At 30.9% G+C, this 15367-nt stretch overlaps 1 protein-coding gene across 5 annotated transcripts in view; it reads right to left on the bottom strand.

Moving 5' to 3' along the window:
* Positions 1-15367, bottom strand: part of SNX14 (sorting nexin 14) — a 110145-nt gene that overhangs the window by 39204 nt on the left and 55574 nt on the right. For 3 of the 5 annotated variants that reach the window (XM_037842077.1, XM_037842078.1, XM_037842081.1), the window contains 10 exons: positions 14357-14513; positions 13343-13418; positions 13023-13067; positions 12833-12913; positions 12616-12730; positions 6103-6258; positions 5603-5727; positions 5030-5088; positions 3438-3464; positions 1561-1693 (listed from right to left, as the gene is read on the bottom strand). In XM_037842077.1, coding sequence (XP_037698005.1) covers positions 1561-1693; positions 3438-3464; positions 5030-5088; positions 5603-5727; positions 6103-6258; positions 12616-12730; positions 12833-12913; positions 13023-13067; positions 13343-13418; positions 14357-14513 — 974 coding nt within the window. The remainder of the gene's footprint in view (positions 1-1560; positions 1694-3437; positions 3465-5029; positions 5089-5602; positions 5728-6102; positions 6259-12615; positions 12731-12832; positions 12914-13022; positions 13068-13342; positions 13419-14356; positions 14514-15367) is intronic. The other 2 variants (XM_037842079.1, XM_037842080.1) reach the window with 1 other exon arrangement.

Raw genomic sequence — 15367 nt, 5'->3', positions numbered from 1 at the left:
CCGCCTAATACAAGGTCTTGAAGATGTTTTCCTACATTATCTTCTAGGAGTTTTATGGTACTTTCTTTTATATTGAGATCTTTCGTCCATTCTGAGTTAATTTTTGTGATAAATGCCTTCATCATAACATAAAATAAGGAGAAAGCAAGATAGCAAACTGTGTATATAATATAATCTATGTGGGTGGGAAGGGAAAGGTATTTTTTAAAAAAAGAAAACCACTAAAATATTAATAAAAGTAGTTAATGGGTGGTAGGACTATGGGTAGTTGTTTTTAAATTCTTTCTACTTTTCTATTTTATTAAAAAATTGGGACAATAATATGCTGAAAACTAAAAAGCATAAACAAATATTCTGAAAAAGACCCTGCTCTGTTCTACTGTCTTGTCTTTTACCCACATTTGTAAGGAAAAGCAAGGGTATAAAGAGAAAATAAAATGCTGTATTTAGATTACCTAAAAAAAGAAAACAAAAAAGGCTTAAATGAGATTTGCTTCCATTTAAGTTATTAAGAATCAGCGAATCTCAATTCATCCATGCAACAGGACATAGGTAGAATGAAAGGGGTAAAGAAAAGAAAGGGGTTTGTTTATTCTTCTCTCCTCTGTCTCCTTTTCCCTTGTCATTGTCAATATTATTGCTACTTTTATCCCTTTTATAGCCATGTTAGTGAAATTTCTTAAGGGCAAGGTCAATGATTAGTCATCGTGTTATCCCGAGTGCCAAGGTCATTTAAAAGGCAAAATGAGGATCCAGGGCTTCTGTCATTAAACAAATGAAAAGTACAAATAAGACAAACTTTGCCTTCATGGAACTGTCCAGTAGAGGAAAAAAATCATAAATACATAATTTCAAATATATAATAGGGCACATGCTTTAACATATGATACAGTAAAGGCACAAAGGAGAAGATATTTAATTCTACTTGGAGACTCAATTAAGGGTTTATAGGAGAACAGCTGGGTTTTGAAAGATAAGTATGAATTTTCTAGGTAAAGTAAAGGAAGGAAAGGCATTTCAGGTAGGGTAGCATGTGCAAAGATACAGAGAAATAAAATAGCATGGTGGGTATAATAAGCATATGAATCAACTGGAAATCTTGTTAAAATGCAAATTCTAATTAAGTAAGTCTAGTACAGTCCTGAAATTTAAAACAAGCTCCCAGGTAATGCTGATGCTGCTGGTTCAGAGATTACAGTTTGAGTAGCAAAGGATTAGGGCACTATTCACAACTCCACATACCTGGAGCACTAAGTTGGAAAGAGAGAACACCAGGGCCTGAAGTAAAAGTCTACTCAAAAGATGGTAAATTGTTTGACTACTAGAAATATCTCAGCTTGAAACTATTCTGCTTTAGTAAGCAATAACTTAATGTTCAATAATTTTACAAATTACATTAGCATAATGAAACTATAATAACAAATGAAAGAATGGGGAAATGAAAGCAAGTCCAAAGTAAGAGGTCATATAAGGAGAGGGGAAATAACAAATGAGCATATCCAATTTTTTATGCCATATAAAATTTATGCCATACATCAAATAAGGAGAATTTTTACTTACAAAGTCATCTTCTCCTTCGGCTACACCATAATTAGGCAACATAGCTCCCTCCATTGTGGTGTTCTTGAATACTCCTTTAATTTTGCTACCTATTCTGCTGATTCCAAATGATTCTCCTCTTTTCTGCGTGCTCCTAAATATTAAACAAAAAAATGTATCAAATACATGGAAAATCATCACAACCACCTAGTTTACTCTAAACAATGATTAAAAAAAAACCAAAGAAGAAACAGTTTTGAAAATGGTAAAACGAAGGTACACCTAACATAACTCTCAAATCACAGATTAAGTTCCAACATCTCGGAAACTAAAAGTTACAGGGCATTTGCGGGATGAATAAAAGGGACAATATTTATTAATAAATATTGGAAATTTACCTGCTAAGTTCAAAACAAATGAAAATTTTCAACAATGAGAAGCCCCCTAGTGATATACAGTTTTTACAGCCATACATATTTTGAAATGACAGACATACAAAAATATGGTAAGACCAATGTTCAAAACAGAATATTCATTTTGAACATGTGACTAAAATAACATAATGCAATAGAAAGAAATATAAAACTATGACCTTCTTAGCATTTCATTTTTAGATGGAACTTAGGAAAATTAAGCAAAATTAAACTTTATAACTATATAAATACTCAAAAGATAAAATGTATCTTAAAGTAATAAAAAGAAAAAGACCAAATGCCAAGGGAAGGGTTAGCAATGAAAACAAGGGTAAAAGCAAATACAGCTCAAGGGCACAGCCTGCTTCTGCTGTAAATATTAAAGGCAGGTTTTGCATGTTTTTATCAAAAGTGAATTTCTAAAAGCAGAAATAGCTAGAAACGAACAAAAAACATAAGCCAAAAGCAGCAAGTGTCCTCCATTAGAGCCTACTGCCACAGTTAAGCAAATATAAAATTTAAATATAAAATTTATCCAATTTACAACTCAGGCTCACTATGTAATACTGCCCTTACAACAGACACCTAAATAAAAATGACTTATTTTAAAATCTGAGAAAGGTATGTCTTGAATGCCTAAGTTAATGGATAACCATTATTCCTACAAGCAAAATCAAATTATTTACTGAAATAGTGCAACAATTACAGAAATAAAATGTTGATCGTTTTAAACAACTAGATATATAGTGACATGTACATCTTACACATGTCAGAGGAGCAAATCAAACTTACGCTATCATTTTTAAATTGGAAAAACTCTAATAAGTAGTAAGTAGTAAAAAGGGTACTTAAACTAGAATATTATTTTAAAGAAGGGTACAATTGGTGTTTAAAAGAAAATTCAGAAATGTAGACAGTTCTATCTGATAGAAGAAATATATTTCCAAAAACAAATATGAAAACACTGACAATATTATTAAAATCTCTATTATTCTAGTCTCTAGATTATTCTAGTCTCTAAAGTCTAGATAGACTATAAAGCAACCGGGCTTTTTGGAAATATGCATTTTTAAAATATCTCACCATGATTATGCCAGGAAGCACAGAAACATTACTATACTTGCTTTAAAAAAAAAGGCTCTTTAAACTCAAATAATTCTAAAATAATTTAGCAAAAGCGACAAGAGCAAAAACAAAATGAGTCAGGAGCCTCAATAAGCTAGATACTGGCAAAAAAAATAATCAAAATCTCTTAAATTTATCAGGATATTTTTATTATATGATTTCAAAAAGGAGCTATCTAGAATCAAAGTAGAGGCTAATTTTAAAAGGATATTCCAAATAACTGATGTAAAGGCAGTAATAGCACAATGTTTTTTTTGTTTTGTTTTTTTTTTCAGTTGCACTTAGGTTGTGCTGGGTGTACTTCCTGACTTAAACAGATAATTTATACTAAAAAGAATCACATGCTGTTTTGAAACTTACCGAAAATCATCCAAACTTAGGCTACCTCTGCAATAACAGATATGTGAAATTATATACGGAAAGGACAGAGAGAAAGCCCAAATATTAACAAGTTTCCCTTTTAAAACCCAAAACAAAATTTAAAAGTTCTAACAGTTACCCAGGTGAATAGCATTCATTTTTGCAAAGGGAAGAAATCCTTAAGAATAACATATAAAAGCAAGAGAAACAAAGCATAATAGCTGACTAGTTTTGGGGATTTGGGGGTATGAATTCTCTATCATTAAAAAAGTTCTTAAAAAGTCAGACACAAAAGGAGAGATAGTGTATGTTACCACCTCTATGAACTCCCTGATCAATGTCTTACAATGTAGAATATTTGGGACCTAGTGATAGACAAAAGTTAGTGAGGGAGAATGATAATCTAATATGTTCAGATATGTTGATGATGGTGAATTCAAAGGTATGGGAATGGATAGGGATAATGATTGTTTGTTAATGGGATTATTAAAAAAAAAACACCTCAATATATCAGGAACTAGCTTTGTATTTTTGCCCTCAATAAGCATACCATTTATTTTATACAGAGCAAAGTATGCAGAGACTAAGCCCCAAAAACAACATAGAAAATAAACCTGTATTTTCCAGTATGTTCATACTAGATATAATCATGTATGTTCAAACATTTTTATAAACTCCTAGGCAAAAGTAAAGGAGTGATATCTTTACAAATAATTATGAAAATATTTTCCACCTTGCAAAAAAGTTATTACATGTACACTACTTTCTACTGAAGAATGACATAAGAAATAATATTCAACATTCAAAAAAATTCAAATCTATGTCTACAACTCTTGGTTATGTTAAAAAAAAATGCAATATATTCTCCCAATGAGAGAATATACTACCTAAAAAACAGCTTCATTTTCTGATCTATCTACTTCTATCTTTGTAGCACATCTCCAATTTATTTATATATTTACTAGATCCTTGTTCAGACTAACTGGAAGGTGCTGAAAGCAATATGAATATCTATTCTCTAGAATTATAGATTTGATATCTGTGCCAATTTTGTACATATAATATTGTAAAGGCAAATCAGAATATTAATTATCCAGTTTACATATAATGCTTCTCTCTTCTGCTACCTTTCTTTAGATTATTTGACTGCTCACTTACATTTTCACAGAGCCAGAATAGAAAGGGAGAAAAAGGTGTTCACTTTTTTATCCAGTAAGAACTCTAATAAAAAGTTTTCTCCAGGGGGAAGAAAGTGGACTGTCTATAATTCTGAGATGTCTGTTCATTTCACTTATGCATGCAGTCTATAGTCAAAATAAGCAAGTAATCGAACACTAACATATATTAACTATGAGAGTAGCAAGCCAAGGGTGTACATCTCATTAAATTTTCCTAAAGGAATTTCAGGCATTTTTATGTTATTATATGTAATACAGTATTACAATGTATTAGTGAATATCTTATCCACCTAAGTAGCAAAGAAACCACGTATTAATTCAGAAAAATAGCTAATAAAGATAATGATGTTATCACAGAATGGCTAGCATGAGCAAGTTCAAAAACAAAACATAAGTATGGTTGACTACACCTACCTGTTGAATTTCGAATTTCGTGTTGGTGATTCTGCACCTCTTAAAAGTTGTCTGAAATACTTCAAAAATAATTATGATTTAGTAAACTAATATTTGATATTGAAACATGGTACCCAACCTTAGTACTTTCCAATTTAAAGAGAAACAAAAAGTTATTTAAATAAAGTGAACACTGACACAGTCAAATAGGATAAGGATTAAAATACTGCAAAAAGGGATATTCAGGCCGTTTGATTTCCACAACTCTGTAAATAATGTGTATACAGGAAGAATGCTGTTTCTCCATTGCCGCAAGACTACAAAGCCACTCAGGCATAGGACAAATGAGGTAGACCACTTTGGATCTAATCTACACTGTCACATAAATACAAAAATGGTTTTAGTATTGAGAACTGGTTTTACAATTAGCTTCTAATCTCCATTAAGTTAGTTAGTGGAAAAGAATATTCACCTTCTTAATTAATCTTATTTTGCTGTTTATTTTGTTATTTGAATCACTCTTCTAATGATATCAAAGCCACTACTAAATTTTGTATTAAAAAAACCTCAAACAAGATTGATACTTTGACTTACCTCATCACTGTGGCAGAACATAGGGGTAAATACATTCTCCAATAGAGAAAAAACATGTTCATATGCTTCAAAAAGACATCTCATAGTTTGAAGTTTCACAACATCTATATATGGGCCTTCAGCAACTATTAAAAAAAATTCTATTGTAGAAATTATTTAAGGGCAGCATAAGTACATTATGTATTATTCTAAAATTCATGATGGTAAAAGAGCATACAAATACTCCTAAAACTATGTTTTGCAGAAACTCCACTGTAAAGTATAGAAATCACACTAGAATGATGAATTAGAACAACCAAGCTCCAGTTCAGATATGAATTAGTTATGAAAATTGCAAAGAAGTTTTTTCACCAAAGCTTTGTCTGATCAGTAAAACAAGCTAATAACTGTATATATATCTCATACAACTGCTACAAAAACAAACAGATAATGAATACTAAAATTCTTTCAAGACTATAAAAGAGCTATAGAATTCATTCTCATCATCATCTTTGACTTACTTCTTTGAATCTCTTCTACAATAAAGGGATCAAATCTAATTTTGTCAATACTTTCATCCAAACAATATGTTTTATAAATCTTCTGCAACTCCTTATGAAGAGATAGCTTTTCATCATTTGATAACTCTGGTCGCAAAATTCTATCATTGAATTCCTCTAGCAAATCAAGGAAAGGATAAGAAGGGAAAGGATAAGAAGAAAAAGGGTTTTTTTTAATAGAACACTATTCATAAGAACATATTCCCATTAAAAGCAGCAATTAATAGCAATCTAATTTGTCATATTAAGCTTTCTTAAAAGATTCAGTTGGGAGTAAAAAAACTACTCAAGATGATTGGCAAAACCAGTAAACCAAATATTTTATATTTTAATATAAAATATGTAAACACTTGCATAGCAATATAAATTTGCTAAAATATAAAATGGGAAACACATACCTAAAATTTTATTTGAAGAACATACTGGGCTAATTTTTTATAACAAGAGTCTAAATATTTTGAAATCTTACTCACTAAATAAAAATGAAAACTAAGATTATTTTTAGTTTCAATCAATGTTTTAAACAATCTTTTCCTCCATTATTGGCAGCTGCAGCCTAGAGTCTGAACAAATCAATCTTTTTTCCTAAAATGTCAGATGTAGTATTAGGATAGCAAAGCTATTGGTTGCCTTTTTTTTATTCCAAGAAGTGTTAATAAGAGTTTCCCCTTAATTCTTAATTATCCAAACTGAAACATAAAGAGGGAGGGGTTTTAAAAAAAAGCAAACAAACAAAAACAGAAACTGAGCATCCAGGATCTACAGGACAAAAGCAAATTAACACACATATAACTGGAGTTCCAGAAGTAAAGGAGAAAATGGAGAATATCTGAAGCAATAACAGCCAAGACATTTCAAAACTAATGAAAGACACCAACCCACATGTCCAAGAAACTCAGTGAAATCTAAGTAGAATAATAAAAAGAAAACTATGCCAAGGCACATCATAGTCAAACTGCAAATATTCAAAAACTAAAGAGAAAATTATAAAAGCAGTTGGGGGGGAAGAGATAGATTAATGCAGGTGAACAAATATAAAAATGGCAGCTAATTTCTCACTAGAAACGATGGCATCCAGAAGACAATGGAACAATGACTTTGAAGTGCTAAAAGAAAAAAAAAAACACCTGTCAACCTAGAATTCTATATTCAGTGAAAATATCCTTTAAAAATGAAGTAAAAATAAATGCCTTTCAAACACACAAAAGTTCAGAGAACTTGAATCCAACAGACCTGCACTACAGGAAATGCTAAAAGGATTTCTTTAAGCAGACGGGAAATGACACTAATAGAAATCTGGTTTTGCAGAAAGGAATGAACAGCAAAAGAAAGGTAAATATGCCAATAACTATAAAGGCCTTTTTAAATGTCTGTGAATGTGTGTGTGTGTAGAAGACCACTGACTACTTAAAAAAATAAAAAATAAGTATATTGTGAAGTTTAAAGCCTAACTAGAATTGAAACATAATGTAAAAGGAGCATAATGTGCAGAAAGGGGGTAATATGAAGTATACTGTTCCTAAAGCAGTAAAATACTTATAAAGGAAGATTGTAATAAGTTTAAAATACAAATTGTAAGCTCTGAGCAACCACTTAAAAAAAAAAAAAAAAGAAAACACAAGAGACATAAATAAAAAGTCAACAGAGGAGGTAAAATGGAATACTAAAATATTTTCAGGTAACCCAAAAGAAGCCAGGAAAAGAGGAAAAGAGGAACAAAGAATAGGACCAACACAAACGGCAAGACAAAAGACCTAACAATAAACATGCAATAATTATTTTAAATGTATATACACTAAATACCCCATTTAAAAAAGCAAAGGTTATCAAACCAGATTTTAAAAAGCAAGCTCTAATTCATGCTATTTCCAAGAAAGACATTATACTTTAATCAGATGGAATAACATACACAGTGCAAAGACCAGAAATAAAGAAAGATGAGATGGTGTGGCTATATTAATATCAAACAAGGTAGATTTCAATACAGAGAATTACCAGAAATAAAGAGGAACATTTAATAATGAGGGTGAATTTATCAAGAAGACATAACGATATTAAATATATCTGCAACTCATAAAATTCTCAAATACATGAAACAAAAATTAACAAAACTATAGGCAAATCCATAAAAACATTAGAAAGAATACTGAATATTTGAACAACACTATCAACTTAATTTGACATTTATAGAACACTATTCAACCCCAGCAAAGCACATATTTTCTTCACTTATCTAATGGAACATTCATTAAGATAGACCATATGGATGGGTCACAAATAAATTTCATTAAATTTCAAAGGACTGAAATCATACAGAATATTTTGTCTGATCAGAACAATACTAAATTAGAACTAAATCACAATAAAATATCTCAAACTTCCTAAATGTCTGTAAATTGAACAGAGCACTTCCAAATAATCCAAGGTCAAAGTATAAACCACACAGGTAATTTTTAAATATTTCAAACTGAATGAAAATAAAAAACACACCATAACAAAAATTTGGAGATTCAGTTACAGCAATCCATAGAGGAAAATGCATAGCTTTAAATGCCTATATTACAAAAGAAGAAAGGTATACAAATTAATAACCTATGCTTTCACTTTAAGAAAGAAGTGCAAACTAAGCTCAAAGAAGATAGAAAATACTAAAGCTATAAGCATAAAAATCAATGGAAGTAAAAAAATATTAATAAAATTGATAAACCACTAGCAACATAACAAAAACAGAGAAAAAATACACATTACTCATAAAGAGGGGACACATCACTACAGCTCCTATAGATATTAAAAGGTTAATAAGGGAATGTTAGGAACAGCTTGATGACACACACACACACACACACACACACACACACACACACACACATCAATATCCATTCAGGATAAAAACTCTCAGCAAACTAGGAACAGAAAGAAACCTTCTCAATCTGATAAAGGGCATCTATGGAAAATTCAGATGAATATCACTTAATGGTGTAACACTAAATGATTTCCCCCAAAGATCAGTAACAAAGCAAGGATGTCTGCCTTCACCACTTCTGTTCACAATTGCATTGAAGGTCCTAGCCATTACAATAGGCAAGAAAAAAAATAATAAAAGGCATAAAAATTATAAAGGAACAGGAAGAAACACCTATTCGCAGATGGCATGATTTGTATATGTAGAAAACCCTAAATCAACAAAAAAGCTATTAGAACTAATAAGTAAATTTAGCAATGTCATGAGATACAGTCAATATACAAAATTCAATTCTATTTCTACTGGCAACAAAATATTTTAAAAATTATCTTAATACCATATGGAAATACATTCAAAAACATACCTCTATGCTGAAAACTAAAAAACATTGTAGAGAGAAATTATACTGAAATTAATGGAAAGATTTATCATGTCCATGCATTGGAAGCCTGAATACTGTTGAGATGTTATTAATTCCCCAAATTGATCTATATACTCAATGCAAAACCAATAAAAAAAATCCAAGCAGGCTTTGTGCGTATGTGTGTTAAGTTATCAATTTGATTCTAACATTTATATAGAAATGCAAGAAACCAGAATAGGCAAAAACAATTGTGAAAAAGGACAAAGCAGAAAGACTTAGACTACCTGATTTCAAGACCTACTATAGAGCCAAAGTAATCAAGACTGTAGTATTGGCAAAAGAATACACATGTGAACTAATGGAAAAGAACAGAGTCTCGAAACAGACTCAATCACATGTTCAAATGATTTGACAAAGGTGCCAAAGTAACTGAATATGGGAAAACAATGTCTCTTCAAAAATGGGTACTGGGAGTGGCTCAGATGAAAAAGTTTATGTTGTATATATGTTCCCACAATTTAAAAAAGAGAATGAGCAACTAAAGGGACAAGGACAAATGCAATACATGATCCTGGACAGGATCTAAACATGGAGGAGAAAAGGCCCAAAAGGACATTTCTGGGACATATGAAAACATTGAACTATAGATTTTAAGCTTTACAACAATGTTAAATTTACTGAACTTGATAACTGCACTTAACATGGCTATATAAGTGAATATCAGTATTCTTGAGAAATGTACATGGCTGTACTGAATGTTCAAGGAGCATGGATGTATACAACCTACACTCCAGTGTTTAGAATGCAGATTGATAAATAGGTAGACACAGAGAGAGACAGAAGGTTGGGTAGGTAGATAGATGGATTGGTAGACTGGTGGATAAATAGAGTGATACAGCAAATGTGACAAAATATTAAAATTAGTAGGTCTGGGTATCTTGGGGAAAAGGGATATGTTGAAGTTCTCAGTATGGGGTTTGTATTTTTTCCTAACACAAAATATTTGAAATAAGAAGTTAAAAAAAAAAAAAAGAGTACTGGGAACAAATGGGGAAAAAATGAACCTCAACCCCTACCAAATACCAAGACAAAAACAATTTTGAGATAGATCAGGGATCTCATGTAAAAGCTAACACTATAAAGTATCAAGAGGAAAACACAGGAGAATATCATCTTAATTTGTAGGTCACAAAAGATAGTACAAACCACAAAATAAAATGACGATGTATTGAACATCATCAAAATAAAAAAGTTCTACTCACCAAAAGACACTAACCAGAAAATGAACAGGGAGAAAATTCCAGAATATATAAAAAACTTTTACACTTTAATAGCAAAAAGAAAAACAATTCAATAAAAAATAGGCAAGAGACTTAAAAACTTTCATAAGAAGATATTCCAATGGTGAATAAGCACATGATAGAGTTTCAACTCATCAGAAAAATGCAAATTAAAACCACAATGAGATACCAACACATATTCACTAGAATGACTAAAATTAAAAAGATGGACAACACCAAATTTTGGTGAAGATATGGAACAGCCAGAACTCTCATATATTGCTAGGGGTATAAAATGGTACACCCACTTTGGAAAATAATTGGGTAGCTGGTGGTGGATACCTGAAACTATCAAACTACAACCCAGAACCCATGAATCTCGAAGACAACTGTATAAAAATGTAGCTTATGAGGGGTGACAAAGGGGTTGGGAAAGCCATAAGGACCACAGTCCACTTTGTCTAGTTCATGGATAGATGAGTAGAAAAACAGGGGAAGGAAACAAACAAACAGACAAAGGTACCCAGTGTTCTTTTTTACTTCAATTGCTCTTTTTCACTTTAATTATTATTCTTGTTATTTTTGTGTGTGTGCTAATGAAGGTGTCAGGGATTGATTTAGGTGATGAATGTACAAATATGTAATGGTACTGTGAACAATCGAATGTACGATTTGTTTTGTATGACTGCGTGGTATGTGAATATATCTCAATAAAATGATTAAAAAAAAATAAAGAGACATGATGGCAAAAAAATAAAATAAATTAAAAAAAATAAATAAAATGGTACACCCACTTTGGAAAATAATTTGGCAGTTTCTTATCAAAGTAAACATTTATCTACCCAACCACCTTGCAATTCTACTCCCAGTTATTACATATATCCACAGAAAGCCTGTACAAGTATATTCATAGCTGTTTTATTCATAATAGCCCAAAAGTAAAAGCAGTCCAGATATCCATCTACAAGGAGAATGGATAAACAAACTATAACATCTTAATACAATGTAATACCACTCAGCAAAAACAAAGAACTACTGATCTATACAACAACATGGATGAATCTTAAAAAGCATTATCCTGAGTGAATGAAGCCAGCCACAAAAGAGTACATACCATGTGATTCCATTTAATATAAGGAAATTGAACAAACCTAATATGGTGAGAGAAATGGTGCCAGTAAAGCTTTGGCAGGGGTGAGAACAGTAATGTATGGCTTGAGAAAAACCCTAAGGAAATGCTGTGAAGTGATGAAAATGTTCTATATCTTAATAAAGGTGTAAGTATGCAGATACACACATTGTCAAAACTGATCAAACTATACATTTAGGTTACATGTGTTTCATGTGTGGAAACTGTATCACAATATATTTTAAAAAGATATATTTTAAAAAGGAATTGGGTGCAAAGAGATTAAAAAAAAAAAAAAAAACAAAGAACAAAAAGGAATTGGGTGCATTAAAATATTAATCTTTTCACAGATAGTCCATAAAGTTTCTCAAAAATTCAACAATCTGAGATGTTATAGAGTGTATAAGCAAAATAAAACATGTTTATACTGAATAATCCTTAACAAAAACTATGACAGAGTGCTACCGATAATTGGCTACAGATTGAGTCTTTAATATATTTTCATTATATTGAATTTTTAGATTTTTTTTTCTAACAATTTGACTAAAATCAGTAATAGATTATATCCCAATCTGTAAAGGATTGGCCACTTGGTAGAAACGCATAGGTCCTCTGGGAATATCTAGTAAATGAAATTAGTACGAGAGATGATAACCACAGCACTGGATCTGATCTAAATATTCAAATAAAGTTTAAAAGTTTAAAAATAACTTTGGTAAAGTATGCAGGTAAGCCTCACCCACAGTCAGACAAAATTGCAACACATGCACCGCTCCTTCTTGTTTCAGAAAGTTCATAAAACGAAATAAAAGATCTTGCTGCTCTCTGATTTCCTTCAATTCCAACTTCAGCACCTTGATACAAAATATTGGAGGAAGATTAAGTTAAGGCTACATAAATACATTATAAAATTGTTTATATATGAAGCAGGATAAGTTACTACTGAAATTACTTACAGATGGCTTTTTATTTCTAGGTTCTGCAAATTTCTGCAGGAATGGAACCAAAGGGGAAGCCGGTTCTGTTGCTTTTTCAGGCTTTGAAAAAACAGAATTAATCAATTCAGTAAAATTCCCACTTGATTTGACAGACATGACTCAAAATTCAATGCAATCTGAAATATTTTCTAAAATGTTCAATACTCACTGGACTGTCATCTATGAAGATGATAAGCAAATGATTCACAGTATCCTAATAGAAAATAATAAACATAGGTCAAAATAATTCCATTACTGCAGTCTGCCCAGAATTCTGAAAACATTTATCATATTATGAAAGTTTCTAGAAAAATGAAGCAACAAATAGAACAGTGGTAAGTGTCCTAAGTGTTGTTATTATAGAGGGACAACTTTAAAAAAACCTACAATGCAGGTTCCTCACCCTTTGTAAAAATGTACAAAGAAATGCTATTCTGATTTTGGCATTTAAAATGTTTATAAATTATTCCTGTTTCTTCAATATCTTACTGGATCAGCTAAGAAATCCAAAGAAGGAAGGAACACAGAACCAGACAGGATCTCTCTTATAAGTAACGTCAAGCATCTGGAAAAAGAAACAATAATTGTATATATTTAGTGACTTATAGCAGTTTTTAACTTTCATGTGTATATGAATTACCTGAAGATCTTGTTAAATGGAGATTTTGTAGGTCTGGGCTGGTACTCAAAATTCTGCATTTTTAACAAGCTCCCAAGTAATGCCGATACAGTTGGTCCATAGACCACACTTTTAATAGCGAGGACTTAAGAGTTCTTATTTTGCTAAAAGAAAATACTATTTACGAGAAAAATAGTATTTCCTTAGCAGGAGGAAATATTTAAGAATGTTTAAGATATTTATAAATTAATATTTAAAACTAGTATGCTATATGTAAACTATATTATAAATTAATCTCTTTAAAACAATAATTTAATATTAAAATACTGAAAATAAAATAAAACAAAATAATATTTAAAATATATCACAAAAATAAGCTATCGTTTCTTCATTAAAGATTACTAGGGTAAGATTAAAGAGGTAATCTTTATGGAATAATCTAAACATGACCCTGCCAGAATCAGGGATAGACTAGATGCCCTCTAATTATTCTTCCGAGCTGGACACCTTATAAACCAAACTTATCTATATTGTTTGTTCAATGTGTTTCTGCCCATGTGAGTCACAAGGTGCATGTGGAAACAGGAACAAGAAACAAGCATGGTGATCGCAAACAATGAAATTAATTTCATTCATATTTATCGTTGATTTTCTGAAATTAGTTTTCAAGAAAAAATTCCAAGCAATGCAACACAATACACCATAAAAACCTAGGAACTAAACTGGCATTTCAAGACTTGATAAACTATATTTTTTTAAGTGGAAAACTACTCACATCATAAGTTAACCTCAAGTTTTAGTGTACTCCTAATTATAATCTGGTATAGGAACATATATAGCATGGTATGCAAACATTGCTACAACATTTTCCAGTCTATTTATACCTGCAGTCTGTTGCTTTAGGAGGCAAAATATAAGGAAAAAGTAGTTCAGTAAGTTTCCTTAAGTAGTGTAATTCATCTCTTCGACTTCTCAAAGCCACATGAAGTTCTGGACCATACTCTTCTAAAGCAGCCTGCTGTAAAAATTCTGTATTTTTTACTACAAATAAAAGATTTAGAAAAAAATATATATATATTGAAACAAGTTATAAAAAATTAAATAACTTCAGTCATTTCCACTAACAAACAGAAAATCATTCAACCTAATCATTCCTTTCTAAGCCTTCCTCTCTTTACAATAAGCATTCCACAGTGAAATTTTTCAGAAGCAGGATATAAAGAAATTCCTCTTTGCTAGAAGTTTATTTTCCAATAAACTGATAAAAGGATCCTTTCCCCCTTAGCAAACAAGAATTTAAATTCATGTCAATACTATACAAATTACATTAAATAACAAAAGCAAATGATTTAAAAAGTAGAAAAAACTACAAAAAACATTTAATATACATAACTTTTATTATGGAATCTCAACTCTTGTTTATCCTCTGCAAAAACAAAAGCACCCTTCTCAAAAATCTTTATTTGTATCTGCTTTCAGATCAGTATCACCCAGGTAACCTTTTAAAGCAACTATAGTATAGAAACCATGGCTTCCTCTAAATTCTGCATCTTCTACCAGAGCCAAGGACACAAGAAGTACAAAACTGTATATATAGGTGGAAAGCCAAAACAGATAGATTATTTAATATTTGTCAGATTACTTAGTGAATATTAACTAATAATAAAAGCTATACTAACAGATTTTTTTGAAAAAAGACCAGGCATTAAATGAATATTTTAAAACTTAAAAATAATAGTATTACCATTCCTTTTTATAGACCTCAAAAGACTAGGTGGAAAGACAAGCCATGATTTCACCTTTCTTCACTCTGTGTTAAGTGTTAAAATCTTGGAGTCTGTGTAGGGAATCTTAACTCTAATTTAATGGCCTTTATTTTTGAAGTATTTACTTCT

This window comes from Choloepus didactylus, chromosome 7, assembly GCF_015220235.1.
Source record: "Choloepus didactylus isolate mChoDid1 chromosome 7, mChoDid1.pri, whole genome shotgun sequence".
NCBI classification, from domain to species: domain Eukaryota; kingdom Metazoa; phylum Chordata; class Mammalia; order Pilosa; family Megalonychidae; genus Choloepus; species Choloepus didactylus.
This window is presented reverse-complemented; position numbering and strand designations above follow the sequence as displayed.